This window comes from Canis aureus, chromosome 4 (genome assembly GCF_053574225.1).
Source record: "Canis aureus isolate CA01 chromosome 4, VMU_Caureus_v.1.0, whole genome shotgun sequence".
NCBI classification, from domain to species: Eukaryota; Metazoa; Chordata; class Mammalia; order Carnivora; family Canidae; genus Canis; species Canis aureus.
Genome location: NC_135614.1, coordinates 25,678,236 through 25,698,255, shown reverse-complemented (window position 1 = coordinate 25,698,255; position 20,020 = coordinate 25,678,236). Strand labels below are relative to the sequence as shown.

Sequence of the window (20,020 nt, the reverse complement as noted above, 5' to 3'; positions counted from 1 at the left end):
AGAATTATTTTTTCCAGCTCTGTGAAAAATGTTGGTGTTATTTTGGTAGGGATTGCATTGAATGTGTCAATTGCTTTGGGTTGTATAGACATTTTAACAGTATTTGTTCTTCTAATCCATGAGCATGGAATGTTTTTCCATTTTCTGTGTCTTCCTCAATTTCTTTCATAAGTGTTCTATACTTTTCAGAGTACAGATCTTTTACCTCTTTGATTAGGTTTATTTCTAGGTATCTTATATTTTTTAGTGCAATTGCAAATTGGATTGAATTATTGATTTCTCTTTCTTCTGCTTCATTATTGGTGCATATAAATGCAGCAGACTTCTGTGCATTGATTTTATATTCTGTGAGTTTGCTGAATTCCTGTATCGGTTCTAACAGTTTTTGTTGGAGTATTCTGGGTTTTCTACACAGAGTATACTCTATGTGAAAAAAAAAACCATAAAATTAAAAAAAAAAACTGCTACACTTAAGTTATAAAAGTAGTCACAGAATATAAACTAGCAAATAAAGCAACCCAATGTCACTCATGTGAAACTATTATTAACATTTCAGGATAGAACCTTCCAATTCCTCTCATATATGTATTTGTATACATATGTGACATCAGTATGGTAGAGGGAAAAGCCCTCTAATTTAGGAATAAGATTCTCATCTCGGCTATAGTTCTAATTCATGGGACCTAGAGAAAGTTTTTTTTTTTTTTAAGTTTTTGTTTATTTACTCATGAGAAACACAGAAAGAGAGGTAGACACAGATAGAGGGAGAAGCAGGCTCCACGCAGGGAGCCCGACGTGGGACTCGATCCGGTACTCCGGGATCATGCCCTGGGCTGAAGGCAGGCACTAAACTGCTGAGCCACCCGGCTGCCCAGGACCTAGAGAAAGTTATTTGAAACCTCTATATGGAAATAATTAAACTTGACCTTCTTACCTTGAACAGTGATATGAGATTCAAATAAAATAATGAAAGAAAGGAATGGGTTAGGAAAGCCTCTGGCATTTTCAAAATGCTGCATAATTTTATTCTTTTCCAGCAGTGCAGCCTTGAAGTTAAAGTATTTGTGGCAGAACCATTATTGACCACAGCACAGATTTTAGGAGGCAATCTACTGAAAGTCACATTGGAGGCTGCCTACTCTGTGCCTGAGTCTTTCATTCCAGTAGGGCCTCTGCAGAACTACATGATTGGTCTACAAGTTCCATCAGTTGGAGAGGTAAAGCCCTACAGCCAAATATTTATATAGATTTAAACACTCATATGGTCATCTCTTCCTCACCTGCATTCAAAGCAAGCTCTATTAATGGTTGAGACTTTTTGTTTAGGCTTAAAAAAATAAAGTTTACTTCTGTTTTATATGTAGATATGTATAATTTACATGTATATAATAGTATGCATTACATATAATTTGTGTCAATAAATACATATTTATGATGTAAAATATGTAAAACATTTTTAAATTGATCATTTTAATGTATTTAAATACATTGCATTTATGCATATATTTTGTAAGTTTTGTACAATGTGCTTATTTATATAAAACTTTATTAATTTTGGGTTATTTTCTTAGTCCAAATTTCTTTTTTAAAAAAGATTTATTTATTTTGGAGAGAGAGAAAGGTAGAGAGAGCACAGGTGTGCAGCAGGGAAGGGAAGAGGGAGATGGAGAAGGAATTTCAAGCAGACTCCCTGCTGATTGCAGAGCCTGACATGCAATCAGGATCCCATGACCCTGAGATCATGACCTGTGCAGAAATCAAGAGTCAGACACTCAACCAACTAAGCCACCCAAGCACCCCCTTAGTCAAAATTTCTATGGAATGATTATGTCTGGATTTTTTGAGGCTCTTGATAGAGATTTCCAAATTGCTTGCTAAAAGGGTATAATTAGCTAATACTGTCATCTGTTTTATTGCCATCTACATTTCAGTATGGAACCCTTCAATTCCTCTTCACCATTTACATTCCCACTAGCAGTATAAAGGGTTCCAATTTCTCCATATCCTCATCCACATATATTATTTCCTGTTTTTTATTTTGTGATAATACCCATTCTACTAGGTGTGAAGTGGCATCTCCTTGTGTTTTAGATTTGCATTTCACTAATAACTAATAATGTTGAGCATCCTTTCTCATCTTTATATTGCCATGTGTATATTTTCTTTGGGGAAATGTTTATTCAAATTCTTTGCCCATTTTTGAATCAGGTGTTTTTTGTTGTTGAGTTTTAAGAGTACTTTATATATTCTAGCTGTGGTTCCCTTATCAGATATGTAATTTACAAATCTTTTCTCCCATTTTTAACTTTGTTGTTTGTATGTTTTGCTGCACAAAATTTTTAAATTTTAATGAAGCCCTGGGACACCGAGTGGCTCAGCAGTTGAGCACCTGCCCCTGGCTCAGGGCATGATCCTGCAGTCCCAGGATCAAGTCCTGCATCAGGCTCCCTGCATGGAGCCTGCTTCTCCCTCTGCCTGTGTCTTTGCCTCTCTCTCTCTCGGTCTTTCATGAATAAATAAATAAAATCTTAAAATGAAGTCCAATTTATCTATTTTTTTCTTTTTTGTGTGTGTTTGTTATTTCTTTTTTTTTATTGGAGTTCAATTTGCCAACATATATCATAACACCCAGTGCTCATCCCATCAAGTGCTCCCCTCAGTGCCCGTCACACAGTCACCCCCACCCCCCGCCCACCTCCCCTTCCACCATCCCTAGTTCGTTTCCCAGAGTTAGGAGTCTCTCATGTTCTGTCTCCCTTTCTGGTATTTCCCACTCATTTTTTCTACTTTCCCCTTTATTCCCTTTCACTATTTTTTATATTCCCCAAATGAATGCATTTATTTTTCCTTTTATTGTCTGTGTCTTTAGTGACATAACCAAGAAATCATTGTTTAATTTGATGTCATGAGGATTTCCCCCTGAGTTTTCTTCTAATAGTTTTACAGTTTTAGCTCTTACATTTAGGCCTCTGGTTCATTTTGAGTTAATTTTTGTATGTGGTTTAAGGTAAGGGTACAACTTGATTTTTTTTCCATGTGGATAATTGGTTTTCTGCACTGTTTATCGAAAAGACTGTCTTTCTCCGGAATGGTCTCCATATGCCTAATTTTGATAATTTTTGCCAGCATTCTAGTTTTTATGAAAGAACAGATTTTCAGAGGTCTTTTCTCTGTCATTCCAGAAATGCCTCTCCTCACGAAAGTTTTTTAAGCTTATTAATCAACAAAACTAGAATTGTTGAGTTATAGGGTATGACAATTTTAAATTTACTGGTGACTGCAAAATTGCTTTCCATAGTATGCCAATTTATACTTCAATCAACTATGTATAGGAATACCATTCCCTTCACAATATTCCCAATGCTTGATATTTTCAGACTGATTTTGCCAATCAGTGGTTTAAAATGATATCTCATTGTTTTTATGTTCATTTTAATTGTTATTAAGGATATATAGCATGTTTTAATTTAAATGTTGGATTATCTAATTTCCCTTTCTATAATTTGCATATTCATATCTTTATCAATTTCCTATTGCAAATATGTTTTAAATAAGTTATAAGTAAGAAAGTGCCTATGTTGTTAACCCTTTGTCAGATTTGTTTTTAAAAAGGTTTTTAAAACCTTTTTATACCTTAAAACCTGTTTTTAAATATATATATATATATATATGTATATATTAGTGAATACCTATATATATATATATGTATTTTGGAGTTCGATTTGCCAACATACAGTGTAACATCCAGTTCTAATCCCATCAAGGCCCCCCTCAGTGCCCGTCACCCAGGTAACCTATCCCCCCACCCACCTCCCATTCCACTACCCCTTGTTCATTTCCCAGAGTTAGGAGTCTCTCATGTTTTGTCACCCTCTCTAATTTTTCCCAAAACCAAAAAGGGTTCAAAGGAGAATCTGAAGAAATAACCCATATATAAGCAATCAGGAATGTTGAAATGAATTTGCTAATAATTTTAAACTCATCATCAGCCACAGGGCAATAATCAATTACATTTTCACCAGATAAAATATATTTGCATATCTATGGATAAGAATACTTTTCATTATTATCTATTTTTATCAATTTAATTATTATTATCAATTTTATCAATTATTATTTATCAATTATTATTTATCAATTATTATTTATCAATTATTATTATCAATTTTATCAATCAATTATTATCAATTTTTATCAATTAAATAATTTTAAAATAACACAAAGACAATGAAGAGCATAGGCTTCATTGTAGAGTCAGATAATCACAGATGGAAGTGTCTGTTAGACAACACCCAACATTACACTGAAAAGATACTTCAGTAATCTTTTTGTTCATTTGAAAGTCATAAAAAATTTCCTGATGTATGATAATTTATTCTGTAGAAAGATTATTCTATTTTGTTCAAGAATGGAACTCTGAAGCTTGGAGGAGAAAGAGAACCAGTTCCCAGGCCCAAAAAATGGCCAATTGCCAACATTCTGGCTCCAGGAGCTAATAACATTCCTGATGCTTTTATCATTGGTGGGCCCTATGAGGAAGAAGACGGAGAACTCAACCGTCCTGAGGTGAGAGAATGGTGCAGTTTTTTTGTGATAAAATAAGTACACAGACAGATACTCAAACATTTTTTGAATCCTCAAATTTATATATATTTGTTACTTGTTAAAACAATTATCTGATTCTGATGAAAATATCTCCTGCCTTCTTAAGTTCAACAAACAAAATAATTTATTAAATTCAAATTTGCTCTTTATTTTATTTTAAATTTATTCATTTTTAAAATTTTTTCTAAGATTATATTTATTTGAGGGAGAGGAGCATGAGTGGTGGAAGGGGGAAGTTACATAGGGAAAGGGACAAGCAGACTCTCCCCTGAGCAGGGAGCCCTACTTGAAGCTGGATCCCAGGACTCTGGGGTCATAATCTGAGCTAAAGGCAGATGCTTAACCAACTGAGCCACAAAGGCACCCCAGATTTATTTATTTTTGAGTAGGTAGTTATATGGTCATAGGTCCTGTACATAAAAGCAAATATATATACTCAAAAGAAAAAAGGAAGACTCACAAGCAAAAACATTTGGAAGAGTGAAGTTTCCTTGTAAAGAGTGCAACAGAGTAACATTTCAGAAAGGCTGACTCACTGAAGTCAGCATAGTAAAAGACAAGAATAAAATTGTTTTTCTTTAGGAAATCTAGATTCAAAAAAAAAAAAAAAAGGAAATCTAGATTCATAGAAAGTATTCAAAATCTTGTTATTTTTCAGAACTGAAACCTGTCAGGAAGACAGGTTTTTTTTTTTTTTTTTATCTCAGGGTATAAAGTGTTTATTTGTTTATTTTTATTTTATTTTTTAAGTTTGTTTTTAATGGAGTATATAAAGTGCTTCATGATATTGAAAGCAGGGGAAAATGTTAGTTTTGCTTTATATACACACATATGTACATACATGTATTCTTTTCCTATTGGTTGTTTTGTTTTTGTTTTTGTTCTTACTGAAATGGTGGCATACTCACTGTTTTTGCAACTTGCTTTTTAGTGTCTTGGTGATTTTTCCACACTGCTGCCTAAAGAACATTCTTATTTTTCTTTCTTTCTTTACACTTCCTATGGACACACTTAAATTCACTTGACAAGTCTCCTTTTGGTGGATGTTTAGGTTGTTGAAAGTATTCTTTTCTTTTTTATTCCTTTCTCCCTCTTGCCTTCTCTTTCCTACTTCCTTCTTTCCTTCTCTCATTCTTTCTTAATTCTTTCTTTGTTTGTATATTCTAAACTTGTTAAAAGCAGAGAAAATACTGCAAAGCATACATGCAAATGTTACTTGAACGAGTTAATAATCATTAATGGAAACATTCAATAAAATAATTTGTAAAGTGAGGATGGTTGAATTATTTTAAGTATCTATTTTAAATAGTTGAAATAAGTCTGGCAATATTTGAAAAACATTGTATAGTATCTTCTCATCATTGTGATTAGTGAAAATTCATACTGCTCTTTGGTTTATATTTTTATTTAGATCAGATATTTTATTTTACATATTGAGATTTTATGTTACAATTTGCTTTATTTCTTTTTTTTCCATTTCAAGTTTTTATTTAAATTCTAGTTAGTTAACATACAGTGTGATATTGTTTCAGGAGTAGAATTTAGTGTTTCATCACTCACATACAATATTCAGTGCTCATCACAAGAGCCCTCCTTTATACCCATCACCCATCTAGCCTATTCTCTGCTTACCTCCTTTTCAGCAACCTTCAGTTTGTTCTCTATAGTTAAGAGTCCCTTATGGTTTGCTCCGTCTCCTTTTTTCTTTTTCCCTATGTTCATCTGTTTTGCTTCTTAAATTCCACATAAGAGTGAAATCATATGGTATTTGCTTTCTCTGACTGACTTATTTCACTTAGCATAATACTCTCTAGCTCTGTCCATATCATTGCTGACAAGATTTCATTCTTTATGGTGGCTGAATAATAATCCATTGTTTTTTAGTCCAGATCTTTAGTTCTCAACCCTGGTTGTTCATTTGAATCACCTGGAAAGCTTTTAATACAATAACAATGGCCAAGCCCTAACTGAGATCAATTACATAAGAATTTACTTTCAAAATATCACTGTCCAGGTAGTGATTTTTTAAAAAGCTCCCAGACAATTCTAATATGCGTCTAAGGTTGAGAACTGGATGACTGAGGTTATATGAGTGATATTTGAAACTTTAGTACTGGATTGTTATGAGAATATAAATAATTTATATTATGTACTTTATTAATAGTAAAGTACCCTAAAATTTAAGATTGGTAGTAGTTATAGTAGTAGTCATATTTATAGTAGTAATAGTAGTAGTAATAAAAGTGTTGTGATCAAATCCATTAAAAGAATGCCTCACAGATTGAGCAGAATGAAGCCATGGCACACCGAGGAAACAAAAGTCTTATTATTTTACAGGACAAGGAATTTAGGAACCAAGCAGAGTGCATAAAGAAAAGGATTATTTGGGACTTGGAAAGTCGCTGCTACCTTGATCCTCCTGCAGTGGCCAGGTAGGAAGAGGAATGTCTAACCACCAAAGAGTGTAGGCGGGAAGAAATGTTACTTTTGTTAATTTTATCTGTATTTGAGTTAAAGTGATCTGAGAATCTTTTCAACCACAAGTTATAATAACAGAAGTTTTTAATGATTGTGGCTTAACTAAGGTGGGTTCTGATTCCTTTTCATATAAAACAAGTCCAGAGCTAGTATGTATGGTACCTTCACAGTGTTATCAGGTATCTAGGCTCCATCTTTCTTTTTGCTGTATCTTCTTTAGCATGTGCCTTCCATCCACAAGGTTGTCTCATGGTCTAAGATGGCTGTTGGAGCTCTATCTTGCACATTCACATTCCTCACAGAAAGTTGGAAAAGGGGGCAGTGTGTATGGATTAAAAAAGGACACATGCTGGGTGTTTTAGCCCCCTTATAGAGCCTTCCTAGAGCCCATAGGTTGAGCCTTCTGCAACCTCAGTTTATATCTCAGTGGCCATCTCTAGATGCAAAAGAGGCTAGGAATTATATTTTTATTAGACACATTGTTACTCAGACTAAATCAGGAGTTTGATACTAAAGAAGAGCAGGGCACTTGATATTGTGTGGTAACTACCAGTCTCTGTTACAGTAACCTAGTGCTTAGGGAGAGGATGGGAAATAGAAGATTATCAATATATGTATAATTTGAATGAGCAATTCTAATATTTTTTTCAATTCATAGACTATTTTCAAAAACCGTGTTAAAATTACAGAAAAATTGCATAGACATTTCAGAAAATTTCTATGTACCTCTGGTTCCCCACATGACTGTGGTGTATATATAAATATACATTGTTGGGATTGACTTGCTGATATTTTGTTAAGAATACATTATTGCTATTATTATTTTGATCTATTTGATCAGTTAAAAATAAGAAAAATTTGAAAATTTATTTTCCCTTAATTTTATTCTCTGATTCTCTTCTTTTTTAAATGAAGATCCAAGTTTCTGACCTTATAGGATTTTCTTTTTCTCTGAAAACTTTTAGCATTTTTTGCATGGCAGGTTTCCAGGCCACAAATTCTCTTCACTTTTGTTTGAGAAAATCTTTATTTCTCCTTCACTTTTGAAGGATGATTCCCTGAATACAGAATTCTAGGTCGGTGGCTTGTTTTTTTTCAAAACTTTGAATTGATTTCACTCCATTATTTTCTCACTTGTATGGTTTCTGAAGAGAAATCCAATGTAATTCTTATCTTTGTTCCCCTATAGGTAAGGTGAGTTGTCCCCACCCCCCGCACCCCCGTCTTCTTTAAAGATTTTCTCTTTCTCTTTGATTTTTTACAGTTTGAGTATGATATACCTAGGTTTTTTTTTTCCTTTTTCTTTTTGGATGTATGATGCTTAGTGTTCTCTGAGTTTCCTATATCTGTGGTATGGGGTCTGTTATTTAGTAAAATTCTCTCAGTCATGACTTCATGTATTTCTTTTATTCCTTTTCATTTCTTCTTTCTGCTATTCCTGTTATACCTTTTTTTTTAAATTTTATTTATTTATGATAGTCACAGAGAGAGACAGAGAGAGAGAGGCAGAGACACAGGCAGAGGGAGAAGCAGGCTCCATGCAGGGAGCCTGACATGGGATTCGATCTCGGGTCTCCAGGATCGCGCCCTGGGCCAAAGGCAGGTGCCAAACCGCTGCGCCACCCAGGGATCCCCCTGTTATACCTTTTGTAATTATTCCACAGTTTTGGATATAATGTTACGATTTTTCATTTTTTTTCCTTTCCATTTTAGTTTGGGAAGTTTTTATTTTTTTAAAGATTTTATTTATTTATTCATGAGAGACACACAGAAAGAGGCAGAGACATAGGCAGAGGGAGAAGCAAGTTCCCTGCAGGAAGCCCGATGCAGGACTCCATCTCAGAACTCCGGGATCATGCTCCAAGCCAAAGGCAGATGCTCAACCGCTGAGCCACTCAGGCATCCAGTTTGGGAAGTTTTTATTGACATATCTTCAAACTAACTGATTCTTTACTCAGCCATACTCAATCTACTAAGTCCATCAAATGAATTCATTTTTGTTACAGTTTTTAAAATTTCTAGCACTTCTTTTTTATTCTTTCTTAGGGTTTCCATCTCTCTGCTTATATTTCCATCTCCCTATTACATTATTTGCATGTTTCTGCTTTTTCCATTAGAGTTCTTAATGTATTAATCATAGTTATTTTAAATTCCCTATGTGATCATTTCAAAATATATGTTGTATCTGAGTCTAGTTCTTATGTTGTGTCTCTTGTCTTTTTTATAGCGTTTTAGTATTCCTTGTAATTTTTTATTGAAAGCTGGACATTATGTATTGGGTAATAATAAGTGAGGTAATTAGGGTTTTTAGTGTGAAGTTTTCTATCAATCTGGCTAGGAGCTGGACTGTGTTTAATGTTTGCTGTAACTGTAGGTGCTAGAGGCTTCAGTTTCCTTTTTTGCTCCTCCCCTGTTGTATTTGGTTTGCCTAAGAATTTTTCTTAGATAGGGTCTGTGTTTTGCAGCCTCTCAGTTATAATCCATTGTTACTATACCAGAACCCTGCTGATGTGGTGGGAAAGTGTTGGAAAGGGGAAGTGTTTTATAATTCTGTGGTTAAAGTATTGTAATGGTTTGACTCCCTGGGCTGTGAACTTCAGAAGTGTTTAACAGTGGTTTTTTGCTTCTTCTTATGTGAGACAGGAAGGCTAGACAGAGCTGGGGTTGTCTAATTGCCCTTCCCCTGGGTCAAATAAGGCTCTGGTAAAGTAGTTTCCCTTAAAGAGTAGGCATTTGGGGGCAGACTGGGTAGCTCAATGGTTTAGCATTGCCTTCAGCCCAGGGCTTGATCCTGGAGACCTGGGATGGAGTCCTGCGTTGGGTTCCTTGCATGAGCCTGCTTCTCCCTCTGCCTGTGTCTCTGCCTCTCTTTCTCTCTGTGTGTCTCATGAATAAATAAATAAAATCTTTTTAAAAAGTAGGCATTTGTTATGGATAACACTCCAGGCATATTTCAAAATGGTTGCTTTTCCTTCTTCCTGCCTAAGAGGATTTTTCCCATATCTTCACCATGAACATTTGATGGGGCTCCTTGATTTAAAACCAAAAAAGTATGGGAATTCCCTAAGACTAGGCTTCCAGGAGTCTAACTCTGGCTAATCCAGCCTCCGGCAATTTGTCAAAATTACCATTAAAATGTTTTTACCAGTTCCTGGCTCCATTGCTTTTTCCTACTTGTAAGAAGGTCTCAACTGTGATTCTCAATACTGGTCTGTCTCTCCAAGTTTCAGGGTGGTGAATATGCCCCATGAACTTACTTCTTTTTTTTTTTTTTTTAAGATTTTATTTATTTATTCATGAGAATACACAGAGAGGAGAGAGAGGCAGAGACACAGGCAGAGGGAGAGGGAGAAGCAGGCTCCATGCGGGGAACCTGATGTGGGACTCGATCCCAGGTCTCCAGGATCAGGCCCTGGGCTGAAGGCAGTGCTAAACTGCTGAGCCACCCGGGCTGCCCCATGAACTTACTTCTTAGATGGATTAAGAAAGGTCATTGGGGGATCCCTGGGTGGCGCAGCGGTTTGGCGCCTACCTTTGGCCCAGGGCGCGATCTTGGAGCCCCGGGATCGAATCCCACATCGAGCTCCCGGTGCATGGAGCCTGCTTCTCCCTGTGTCTCTCTCTGCCTCTCTCTCTCTCTCTCTGTGTGACTATCATAAATAAATAAAAAATTAAAAAAAAAAAGAAAGGTCATTGGTTTTTCAGTTTGACTTTTTTGTTGTTGTTCTGAGGACAGGAGCAACAACTTCTAAGCTCTTTACATGTCAGAGCTAACACTGTAAGTCCTACTTTTTTTTTCCACAGGAGAAATAAATACCTCTTATACTATTTACATACTTGTCTGATTATTTCTTTAGAATAAATCACTGGAAGTGGAATTTCTGGGTCAAAAATTGTGACCACTTTAAGGTTTTTGATTCATTTGTTGAATTGCTCTAAAAAATGTATAGTCTGCCTCTGCTAGCAGTGTAGTAGAATTATTTTTTGAATTTTTAGATTTGGGAAGGTTTAAAAAACCTATTTATAATAAAAATGCTTATATATGTGTGTGTATTCCTTTACTTTTTTAAAGATGTATTTATTCATTTTGAGACAAAAAGGGAGAGAAAGCATGGTGGTGGGGGTGGGGTAGAAAGGGTAGAAAGGGAGAGGTAGAAGAGATAGTCTCCCAAGCAGGCTCCACGCTGAGGCTTGAGCCCCAAGGTCTCAGTCCCATGGGGCTCAGTCCTACAAGGCCAAAATCAGGACCTGAGCTGAAACCAAGAGTGTTGCTTAATCAAGTGTATCATCCAGGTGCATCTCCATTAATTTTTTTGAATTTAAATTCAATTTGCCAACATGTAGTATAACACCAGTGCTTATCACATCACGTGCTCTCCTTAATGCCTGTCACCCAGTTACTATCCACCCACCCACTTCTCCTTCTCCACCTTTGTTTCCTAGAGTTAGGAGTCTCTCATGGTTTGTCTTCCTCTCTAATTTTTCCCCACTAGTTTCCCCCTTTCCTATGGTCCCTTTAACTATTTCTTATATTCCACATACTTTCTAAAGACAAGGAATACTTACCTTTAAATTACACTAACCTCATTTTTGCATATGATACTAACAGGCTGATTTTTTATTTGCAGTTTTCAGAAGCGAATTGCTGACTGTCGATTTTGGCCTGTAGAGATCACAAGAGTTCCTCTGACTATTGCACCCAAAGGGAAAGCTGCAAAATTTGATAAGGTTAATTTGTTTGCTTAAAAATATTTATATAAGAAATGTATTGGGATCCCCTGGGTGGCACAGCGGTTTGGCGCCTGCCTTTGGCCCAGGGCGCGATCCTGGAGACCCGGGATTGAATCCCACATCGGGCTCCCGGTGCATGGAGCCTGCTTCTCCCTCTGCCTATGTCTCTGCCTCTCTCTCTCTCTGTGTGACTATCATAAATAAATAAAAATTAAAAAAAAAAAAGAAATGTCTTGTCAGACCCAATCTTTTGTTCTATTTCTAAAATGATACCAAAGGACTGTGTGAAATGATGTAGCTGCTCTCTACGGTGACCAGCTTAACCCGATTTGCCAAGTAGTTTCCTGGTTTTAGCACTGAAAATCTCCTGTCCCAGGAAACTCTCCTGTCTCTGGCAAATCAGGATGACTGGTTACCCTAGCTCCCCATTGTCCACTAAAACTTGTTTAGACTTTATTCATAGACATCCTATTTCCTTTTACTTCTTTGTTATGGTTTTACCATTGATAAAAACACATAAAACAGCCATTTTTATAGGTCACAGTAGTTACATATTGGCAACATGGTTCAACCTAATACATCCTCCTGAATTTCTTTTAGACATCCTACTTAAAATGTTTTAGCCTGATAATTAGAGTAATAGAATTCATTGATGTACATTATTCTGAAAAGATCTAGCTTTGTGAGCCTAGAACATGTTTTCTCTGGTTTTATTTGTACATGTCTGGTTTTTTCTGCTTGTTTCATAAACTCGCTAAGGGTAGGAATCCAGTGATTGACTGCTTTGTATCCTCCACAGTACCTAGCATGACTCATGCTATACAGCAGATCCTTAACAAGTACCTAAATTACTTTATTTTCAAAATAGTGTTTTTTGCATAATGAAAATACTACTGCTAGTAACCACTTCTCCCTTTGTAATATGTAATATACATTGGCTAAATTTCCTTAATAACATAATGTTACTACATGAACATAGGACTTTTTAATCTTATTTCTAATTTCTAATTATTATAATACATGTAATCAAAGAGATTACTTTTAATCCTGTGGGGATTAAATGTGTTTTCTTTTGCTAAATTGATTTTTTCCCTACTAAAATTTTCTATGGCAAACCATATAGCCATAAAAATGGTTACATTAGTTAACAAGTATTCATCTTTGTAATGGGAGTTTAGGTGAAATTAGAGATGGCAAATACATGGTGGGAAATATCATTCATTCTTCTCATCCATGGCAGATATTACTGATTAATCAAAATGTTTTTTCTGGGCACCCCTGGTGGCGCAGCGGTTTAGCGCCACCTGCAGCCCGGGGTCTGATCCTGTAGACCCAGGATGGAGTGCCGCATCAGGCTTCCTGCATGGAGCCCGCTTCTCCCTCTACCTGTGTCTCTGCCTCTCAGTCTCTCTCTCTCTCTGAATAAATAAATTTAAAAAAATGTTTTTTCTTTCTGAACTCAGATAAGGATACAGAATCTTTCTCAATCAAATACTCTGAAACAAATCCACCAATTTATTAGAATTTAGGCATAAATTAAAGTCTGTCATCAGTGGTCTGAATGATTTGTAAGGTCTCTTTCATTGATAAAAATCAGAATCACAGCTTCTGATTCTCTTATTTTTTTAAATTATTTTACAAACCTTCACTTTTTCTTAAGAGGCAACATGGTGAAATTGACTTTTCAGTTGAATATATATTGTCAATTTGAGTATGTATTGATTTAACTACTGCCTTTACTATTTATTAACACTGTTTTATATGCATTATTTCAGTGATCATAATATTATTAAACCCATTTTTAACATAAAAGAATGTAGATCCAAAATATCTATGTAACTGGTCTAAAGCCAATAGTTAAGTAGCATTAGCTAGTTCCTAAAGCCAGGTCTTTGGATAACTAAGTCAGTGCTCCATATCTTATGCTGCATTGCTCTATAGCACTAATAGATCTCTGGTTTTATTCCTTTTATTCCTCTGGTTTTATCATCCTTTAGGCTGATGATGAAAGTCAGCTTTCATTTCATGGTGTGGCTTATGTTAATATGGTCCCATTGCTGTATCCGGGTGTGAAGAGGATTCGGGGAGCTTTTCATGTTTACCCTTACCTAGACAGTACAGTCTATGAAAAGGTAAGAAAAAAAACTATATAGAGGGTATTATCCTATTTATCCTCTTATATATGTGTTTACTTACATCTTTAGCATATATATCATTGTAATTGAAGTTTGGAACCAGCTGGTATACTAGGACTTAAATAGAGCACCTTACAGTTATTCAGTCATTGAATACTTAAAAACTTTAGGATAATAAAAGGTGAAAACAATCTAAATCCCCATCAACAGTATATGCCTGTGTCTCTGCCTCTCTTTCGCTCTCTCTGAATAAATAAATAAATAAGTCTTTAAAAATATATATATAAAGCACTTTATCAAACTGATAAGAAAAACACACCATTTTTTTTTAAAGGGCAAAGTACATGAAACAGCAATTCACAAAAGAAGAAATGCCAGTGGCTAATAAATATAAGAAGAAACATTTGGCCTTATCTATAATCAAGGAATTACAAATTAAAATGATAATAAAATATCATTTTATCTGTAGAATTAGACAATTCTTTAAAATATCATAATGCTCAGGACACCTGGGTGGCTCAGCGATTGAGCATCTGCCTCCCGCTCAGGGCGGGATCTTGGGGTTTGAGATTAAGTACCGCATCAGGCTCCCTGCGAGGAGCCTGCTTTTCCCTCTTTCTATCTCTGCCTTTTTCTCTGTGTCTCTTATGAATAAATAAATAAAAATCTTAAATATATATATATGATAATACTGCTTATTAGTGGCAAAGATGTGGTAAAACAACTCTCAATCTTCGCTAGAAGAGTAAATTAGTACAAACTGTTTGCAAAATTTTTTTTATCATTATGTTTTAAGAAGCTTAGAATACTTAAATCTTTTCTCATAGTATTCATACTTTTAGGAATCTATTTTAAGGGAATAAGTAGAATTATATCCAAATTTTACTACATGAAGATATTCTTAGGAATCTAAGGGAACTAGTGTATCATTTTTTAAATTATTTTTTTTATTGGAGTTCAATTTGCCAACATATAACATTATCTCCCAGTGATCATCCCATCAAGTGCCCCTCTCAGTGCCCGTCACCCAGTCACCCCAATCCCCTGCCCACCTCCCTTTCCACCACCCCCTGTTCATTTCTCAGAGTTAGGAATCTCTCATGTTTTGTCACCCTCTCTCCTTTCCCCTTTATTCCCTTTCACTATTTTTTATATTCCCCCAAATGAATGAAGATCATATAATGTTTGTCTTTCTTCAATTGACTTACTTCACTCAGCATAATACCCTCCAGTTCCATCCACGTTGAAGCAAATGGTGGGTATTTGTCGTTTCTAATGGCTGAGTAATATTCCATTGTATACATATACCACAGCTTCTTTATCCATTCGTCTTTCGATGGACACCAAGGCTCCTTCCACAGTTTGGCTATTGTGGACATTGCTGCTATAAACATTGGGGTGCAGGTGTTCTGGCATTTCACTGCATCTGTATCTTTGGGATAAATCCCCAGCAGTACAATTGCTGGTGTGTAGAATCAGAAAAGACCACAAATAGGGGAATATTAAAAAAGAAAACCAGAGCTGAGGGCATCACAATGCCAGATTTCAGGTTGTACTACAAAGCTGTGATCATCAAGACAGTGTGGTACTGGCACAAAAACAGACACATAGATCAATGGAACAGAATAGAGAATCCAGAAATGGGCCCTCAACGATATGGTCAACTAATATTAGACAAAGCAGGAAAGACTATCCACTGGAAACACTGTATCATAATTTAGTGATAAATTAGTCAGTCTCTAGTTTGAATTCACTAGCTGGATGACTTTAGGCAAGTAATAAGTTTCTCTCAACTTTAGTTTATTCATTGCTAAAATGAAGACAATGCTTATTCCCTAGAGTTGTTTTGCATATTAAATAGATAAAATATGTAAAGCACTAGGGATATAGTTGACACACTGGCATTTTGAAGAATATTGTGCATATATTAAAACTTATATGAAAGTTTTAAAAACATGAGATGATGCATGTGATAGTCTATTAAATGAAAACTCAGGATATAAAATTATATTCAATATGATCACAACTTTTAAAATATATATAATCATAATTTTTAAATGTATAGAAAATATTAGAGAGGAAATCTTTCTGGCTATGTCTGAGTGAGGAGGTTGTCAAACTTCCTACCGCCTCCCCACAAAAGCAACTATAAAGCTGGAAAAATTGACAAAGAAATCGTTTTAGCACTCTGGAAATTGATCAAAGGCATAAACAAACTAAAAAGTATTAATGAATGAAAAACTATGGAGTTTAAGGCATTCTTGTTTGGGGCTGCTCCTAAAACTTCCCTAAGCTCTTCCCTACTCCACTCCTTTGGCTTAATCAGTATCACAATTTTTCTAGGACAGGATAGGCTCTGAGGACTGGCAACTTTGCTGCCATAGAAGAGACACAATTTGGGACAGTGGTGAAGGACCCATGCCCAGTGATGTTGTTGGTTGAAACGGAGATCTTGTGGAGAGCAACCAACATAACTGTAATTGGAGTCCCAAGAGAGAAGAGAGTAAGAGGCAGAAATGACACATGAAGAAATAATGTCTGGAAATGTCCCATGTTTGATGAATACATTAATCTACATATCTAAGAAGTTCAGAGAATCCCATACAAAGATCTACAATATACACATTATAGTGAACTGTTTAAAGACAAAGAAAAAATCATGAATTCAATAGGAAAAAAAAAAAAAACCTCATTGGTTATATGGGAGCACCAATGTAGTTAACAGCTGATTTTCTTCTGAAACAGTGGAATCCAGAAGGCAGTGGAATAACATATTCAAAGTGCTAAATGAAAACTCTAGCAATCACAAATGAAGGCAAAATAAAGATATCCCAGGATAAACAAATATTGAAAGAATTTTTTACTAACAAACTTGTCTTGCAAGAAACACAAAAGGAAATTCTTCAGCTTGAAATGATATGGCACCAATTGCTAACATGAATCCACCAGAAGAAACAAAAAACACTAGGAATGGTTAAATTTAAGTTAATATAAAAGACTTTACAAATATTTTTTTTCATTTTTACTGTCAATTTCTTTGAAAGACATTATATAAAGCATTATCTTGTTGGGTTTATAACATATATAGATTTAATTTATATGATAATGGTAGCATAAAGGAGGGAGGATAGTATGGAACCATGGTTCACTAAAGTTTTTACATTATTTCAGAATTAAGTTAGTATCAATGTGATATAGATCTTAATTAGTTAGGGTGGCTAAGAAAATTGTGTGTGTGTATGTGTATATACATATTACTATATACAAATACATATGAATAAATAAATAAATAAATAAATAAATACACACACAGAGGAATTAAATGGGAGCATCACAAATATTTAACATTAAAGAAGGCATTTAAAGGAAGAACAGGGCAGCCCAGGCGGCTCAGCGGTTTAGCACCGCCTTCAGCCCAGAGTGTGATCCTGGAGACCCAGGATCAAGTCCCATATCTGCTCCCTGCATGGAGCCTGCTTCTCCCTCTGCCTGCTTATCCCTCTGCCTATGTCCCTGCCTGCCTGTGTGTGTGTGTGTGTGTGTGTGTGTGTGTGTGTCTCATGAATAAATAAATAAAATCTTTAAAAAAAGGAGTACCAGAGGAACAAAAAAGACAAGATATATAGAAAACAAATAGCAAAATGGCAAACATACATGTAAATACTTCAACAATAACTTTATGTGTAAGCAGCATTAAACAACCTAATGAAAGGATAGAGATAAGACTGGATTTAAAAAAAAATCAAGATTCAATAATATGCTGTCTAAAAACAGACAGACTGAGATTCAGATACACATAAATTGTAGTAAAAGGATGGAAAGGATATGCTATGCAAATGGAAAATGTAACATAACTGAGTGGATATATTTATATATTTACATATTTATATATTTATATCCAACAAAATAGACTTCAAGGAAGTACTAAGAACATAGAGCGGCATGTCATAATGATTAAAGGGTCAATTAATCAGGAAGATAGACTTTATGAAGTATTATATATAGGGACACCTGGGTGGCTCAGCAGTTAAGCGTCTGCCTTCAGTGTGATCCTGGAGTCCTGGGATTGAGTCCCACATCAAGCTCCCTGCATGGAGCCTGCTTCTCTCTCTGCCTATGTCTCTGCCTCTCTCTGTGTCTCTCATGAATGAATAAATAAAATATTTTATTTTATTTTATTTTTTTAAAGATTTTATTCATTTATTCATAGAGACAGAGAGAGAGAGGCTGAAACACAGGCAGAGGGAGAAGCAGGCATCATACAGAGAGCCTGATGTGGGACTCGATCCAGGGTCTCCAGGATCACGCCCCAGGCCGCAGGCGGCGCTAAACCGCTGCGCCACCGGGGCTGCCCAATAAATAAAATATTTTAAAAATAAAAAATAAAGTATTATATATAATAAATACATAAATTATAAATGTATACACACCTAACAAAAGAACCTCATGGTACTTGAAGCCAAATCCAACAGAATTGAAAGGAGAAATAGATAATCTGACAGTAACATTTAGAATTTTCAATATTCTGATCTCAATACTTGGTAGAAAAGCTATATATAAAATATATGTTAAACACTAACATAGCATACAATCCAGAGAATCATTTTTAGGAACTTACCCAAGAGAACTGAAAACCTGCATTTACACAAAGACATATATGTGAGTATTTATAGTATATCAGTGAAACTATCACCATAATCGAGATATATATAAATATCCATTACCTCACTGCAAAGTTTTCTTGTGTCTTCTCATACCTCTGACCACTCTTCCTCTCTTTATTTTTTGGTCTGGCTTCTTTCACTCAGCATAAATTATATTTAGATTTCATCCATGTTGTTTAATTAAAAAGTTGTTATGAGATTCTTTTCCAGTCATTTACCTAAAGTTTGAATTTTACCATACAAAGTTTTTATTTTTTTAAAAGATTTTATTTATCCATTCATGAGAGACAGAGAGAGACATAGGCAGAGGGAGAAGCAGGCTTCATGGAGGGAACCTGATGTGGTACTCAATCCCAGGACCCCAGGATCATGCCCTGGGCCAAAGGCAGGCGCCACCCAGGGATCCTGATACAAAGTTTTTAGTTTGAACTTTAAACTTGCCCTATTTTTCCAATTAGAGTTGATAGGCCAACTAGTAATTAGATAATATATATATTTTTAAGATTTTATTTATTTATTCATGAGAAACACAGAAAGAAAGGCAGAGACATAGGGAGGAGTAGGCTCCTTGAAGGGAGCTCGATGTGGGACTCTATCTGTGACGGCAGGATCATGCCCTGAGCCAAAGGCAGATGCTTAACTGCTGAGCCACCTAGGCGTCCCGGATAATATTTCTTTCTTTCTTTGATTTCCCCCTAGATTTTTTTCTTTTTCTTTTCTTTTCTTTTTTTAGATTTTATTTATTTATTCATGAGAGACACAGAGAGAGGGGCAGAGGGAGAAACAGGCTCCCCACAGGGAGCTCAGTGTGGGACTCGATTCCAGGATTCTGGGATCATGCCCTGAGCCAAAGGCAGACAATCAACCACTGAGCCAGGAATCCCCTGGATAATATTTCTTATACATAAATAAATTCTACCACTTGAAGTTAATCTGAAATTATGTATCAAAGATTAAGAGCTTTCTGGGAATAAGAGTTATGAAACAAAGATCTCTTCATAATAATCTAAATAATCGGATAGGCAGCTAACTTTCTATGATGGTTTTACCTGCTCAGCTGGATGGCAGTCAATAAAGTTTTTCATTTCTGCATCTCCCTCTGACTCTACAATGTTGAGATTATCTAGAAAACTAAGTGAGAAAAATTAAAACAGAGGTCTTTCAAATTTGTCTCATTTGTCTGTGATTCATTGCATTTTTGTTTGTTTGTTTCCTTTCAGACCAAATGTTCATTTAGCTTGTTCCGGGATACTGGCCATCATTTGGTTCAGAATAATAAAATAGGAGGAATTAATTCTCCATTGTCTAAACCTGCTGTTTCCAAGAACGTAAAAGAAGATAAAACAGTTAAAGAAAAGGATATAGAAGGAAAGCCTAGGCCTGGAGATATGGTAGGTTGTTGAGAAG

The 20,020-nt window shown here is 35.5% G+C and overlaps 1 protein-coding gene and 1 long non-coding RNA gene across 12 annotated transcripts in view; one reads left to right on the top strand and one right to left on the bottom strand.

Moving 5' to 3' along the window:
- The window catches only part of CFAP70 (cilia and flagella associated protein 70), a 96,431-nt gene that overhangs the window by 30,279 nt on the left and 46,132 nt on the right, over nt 1-20,020 (top strand). For 7 of the 11 annotated variants that reach the window (XM_077894948.1, XM_077894951.1, XM_077894958.1 and 4 more), the window contains 6 exons: nt 1,038-1,217; nt 4,384-4,566; nt 6,943-7,037; nt 11,712-11,811; nt 13,812-13,946; nt 19,834-20,004. In XM_077894948.1, the coding sequence (XP_077751074.1) occupies nt 1,038-1,217; nt 4,384-4,566; nt 6,943-7,037; nt 11,712-11,811; nt 13,812-13,946; nt 19,834-20,004 (864 nt within the window). The remainder of the gene's footprint in view (nt 1-1,037; nt 1,218-4,383; nt 4,567-6,942; nt 7,038-11,711; nt 11,812-13,811; nt 13,947-19,833; nt 20,005-20,020) is intronic. The other 4 variants (XM_077894953.1, XM_077894950.1, XM_077894956.1 and 1 more) reach the window with 4 other exon arrangements.
- Nucleotides 19,650-20,020, bottom strand: part of LOC144312352 (uncharacterized) — a 52,030-nt gene continuing 51,659 nt past the window's right edge. The window contains exon 3 of the long non-coding RNA XR_013377830.1: nt 19,650-19,744. This is a non-coding gene — a long non-coding RNA (uncharacterized LOC144312352). The remainder of the gene's footprint in view (nt 19,745-20,020) is intronic.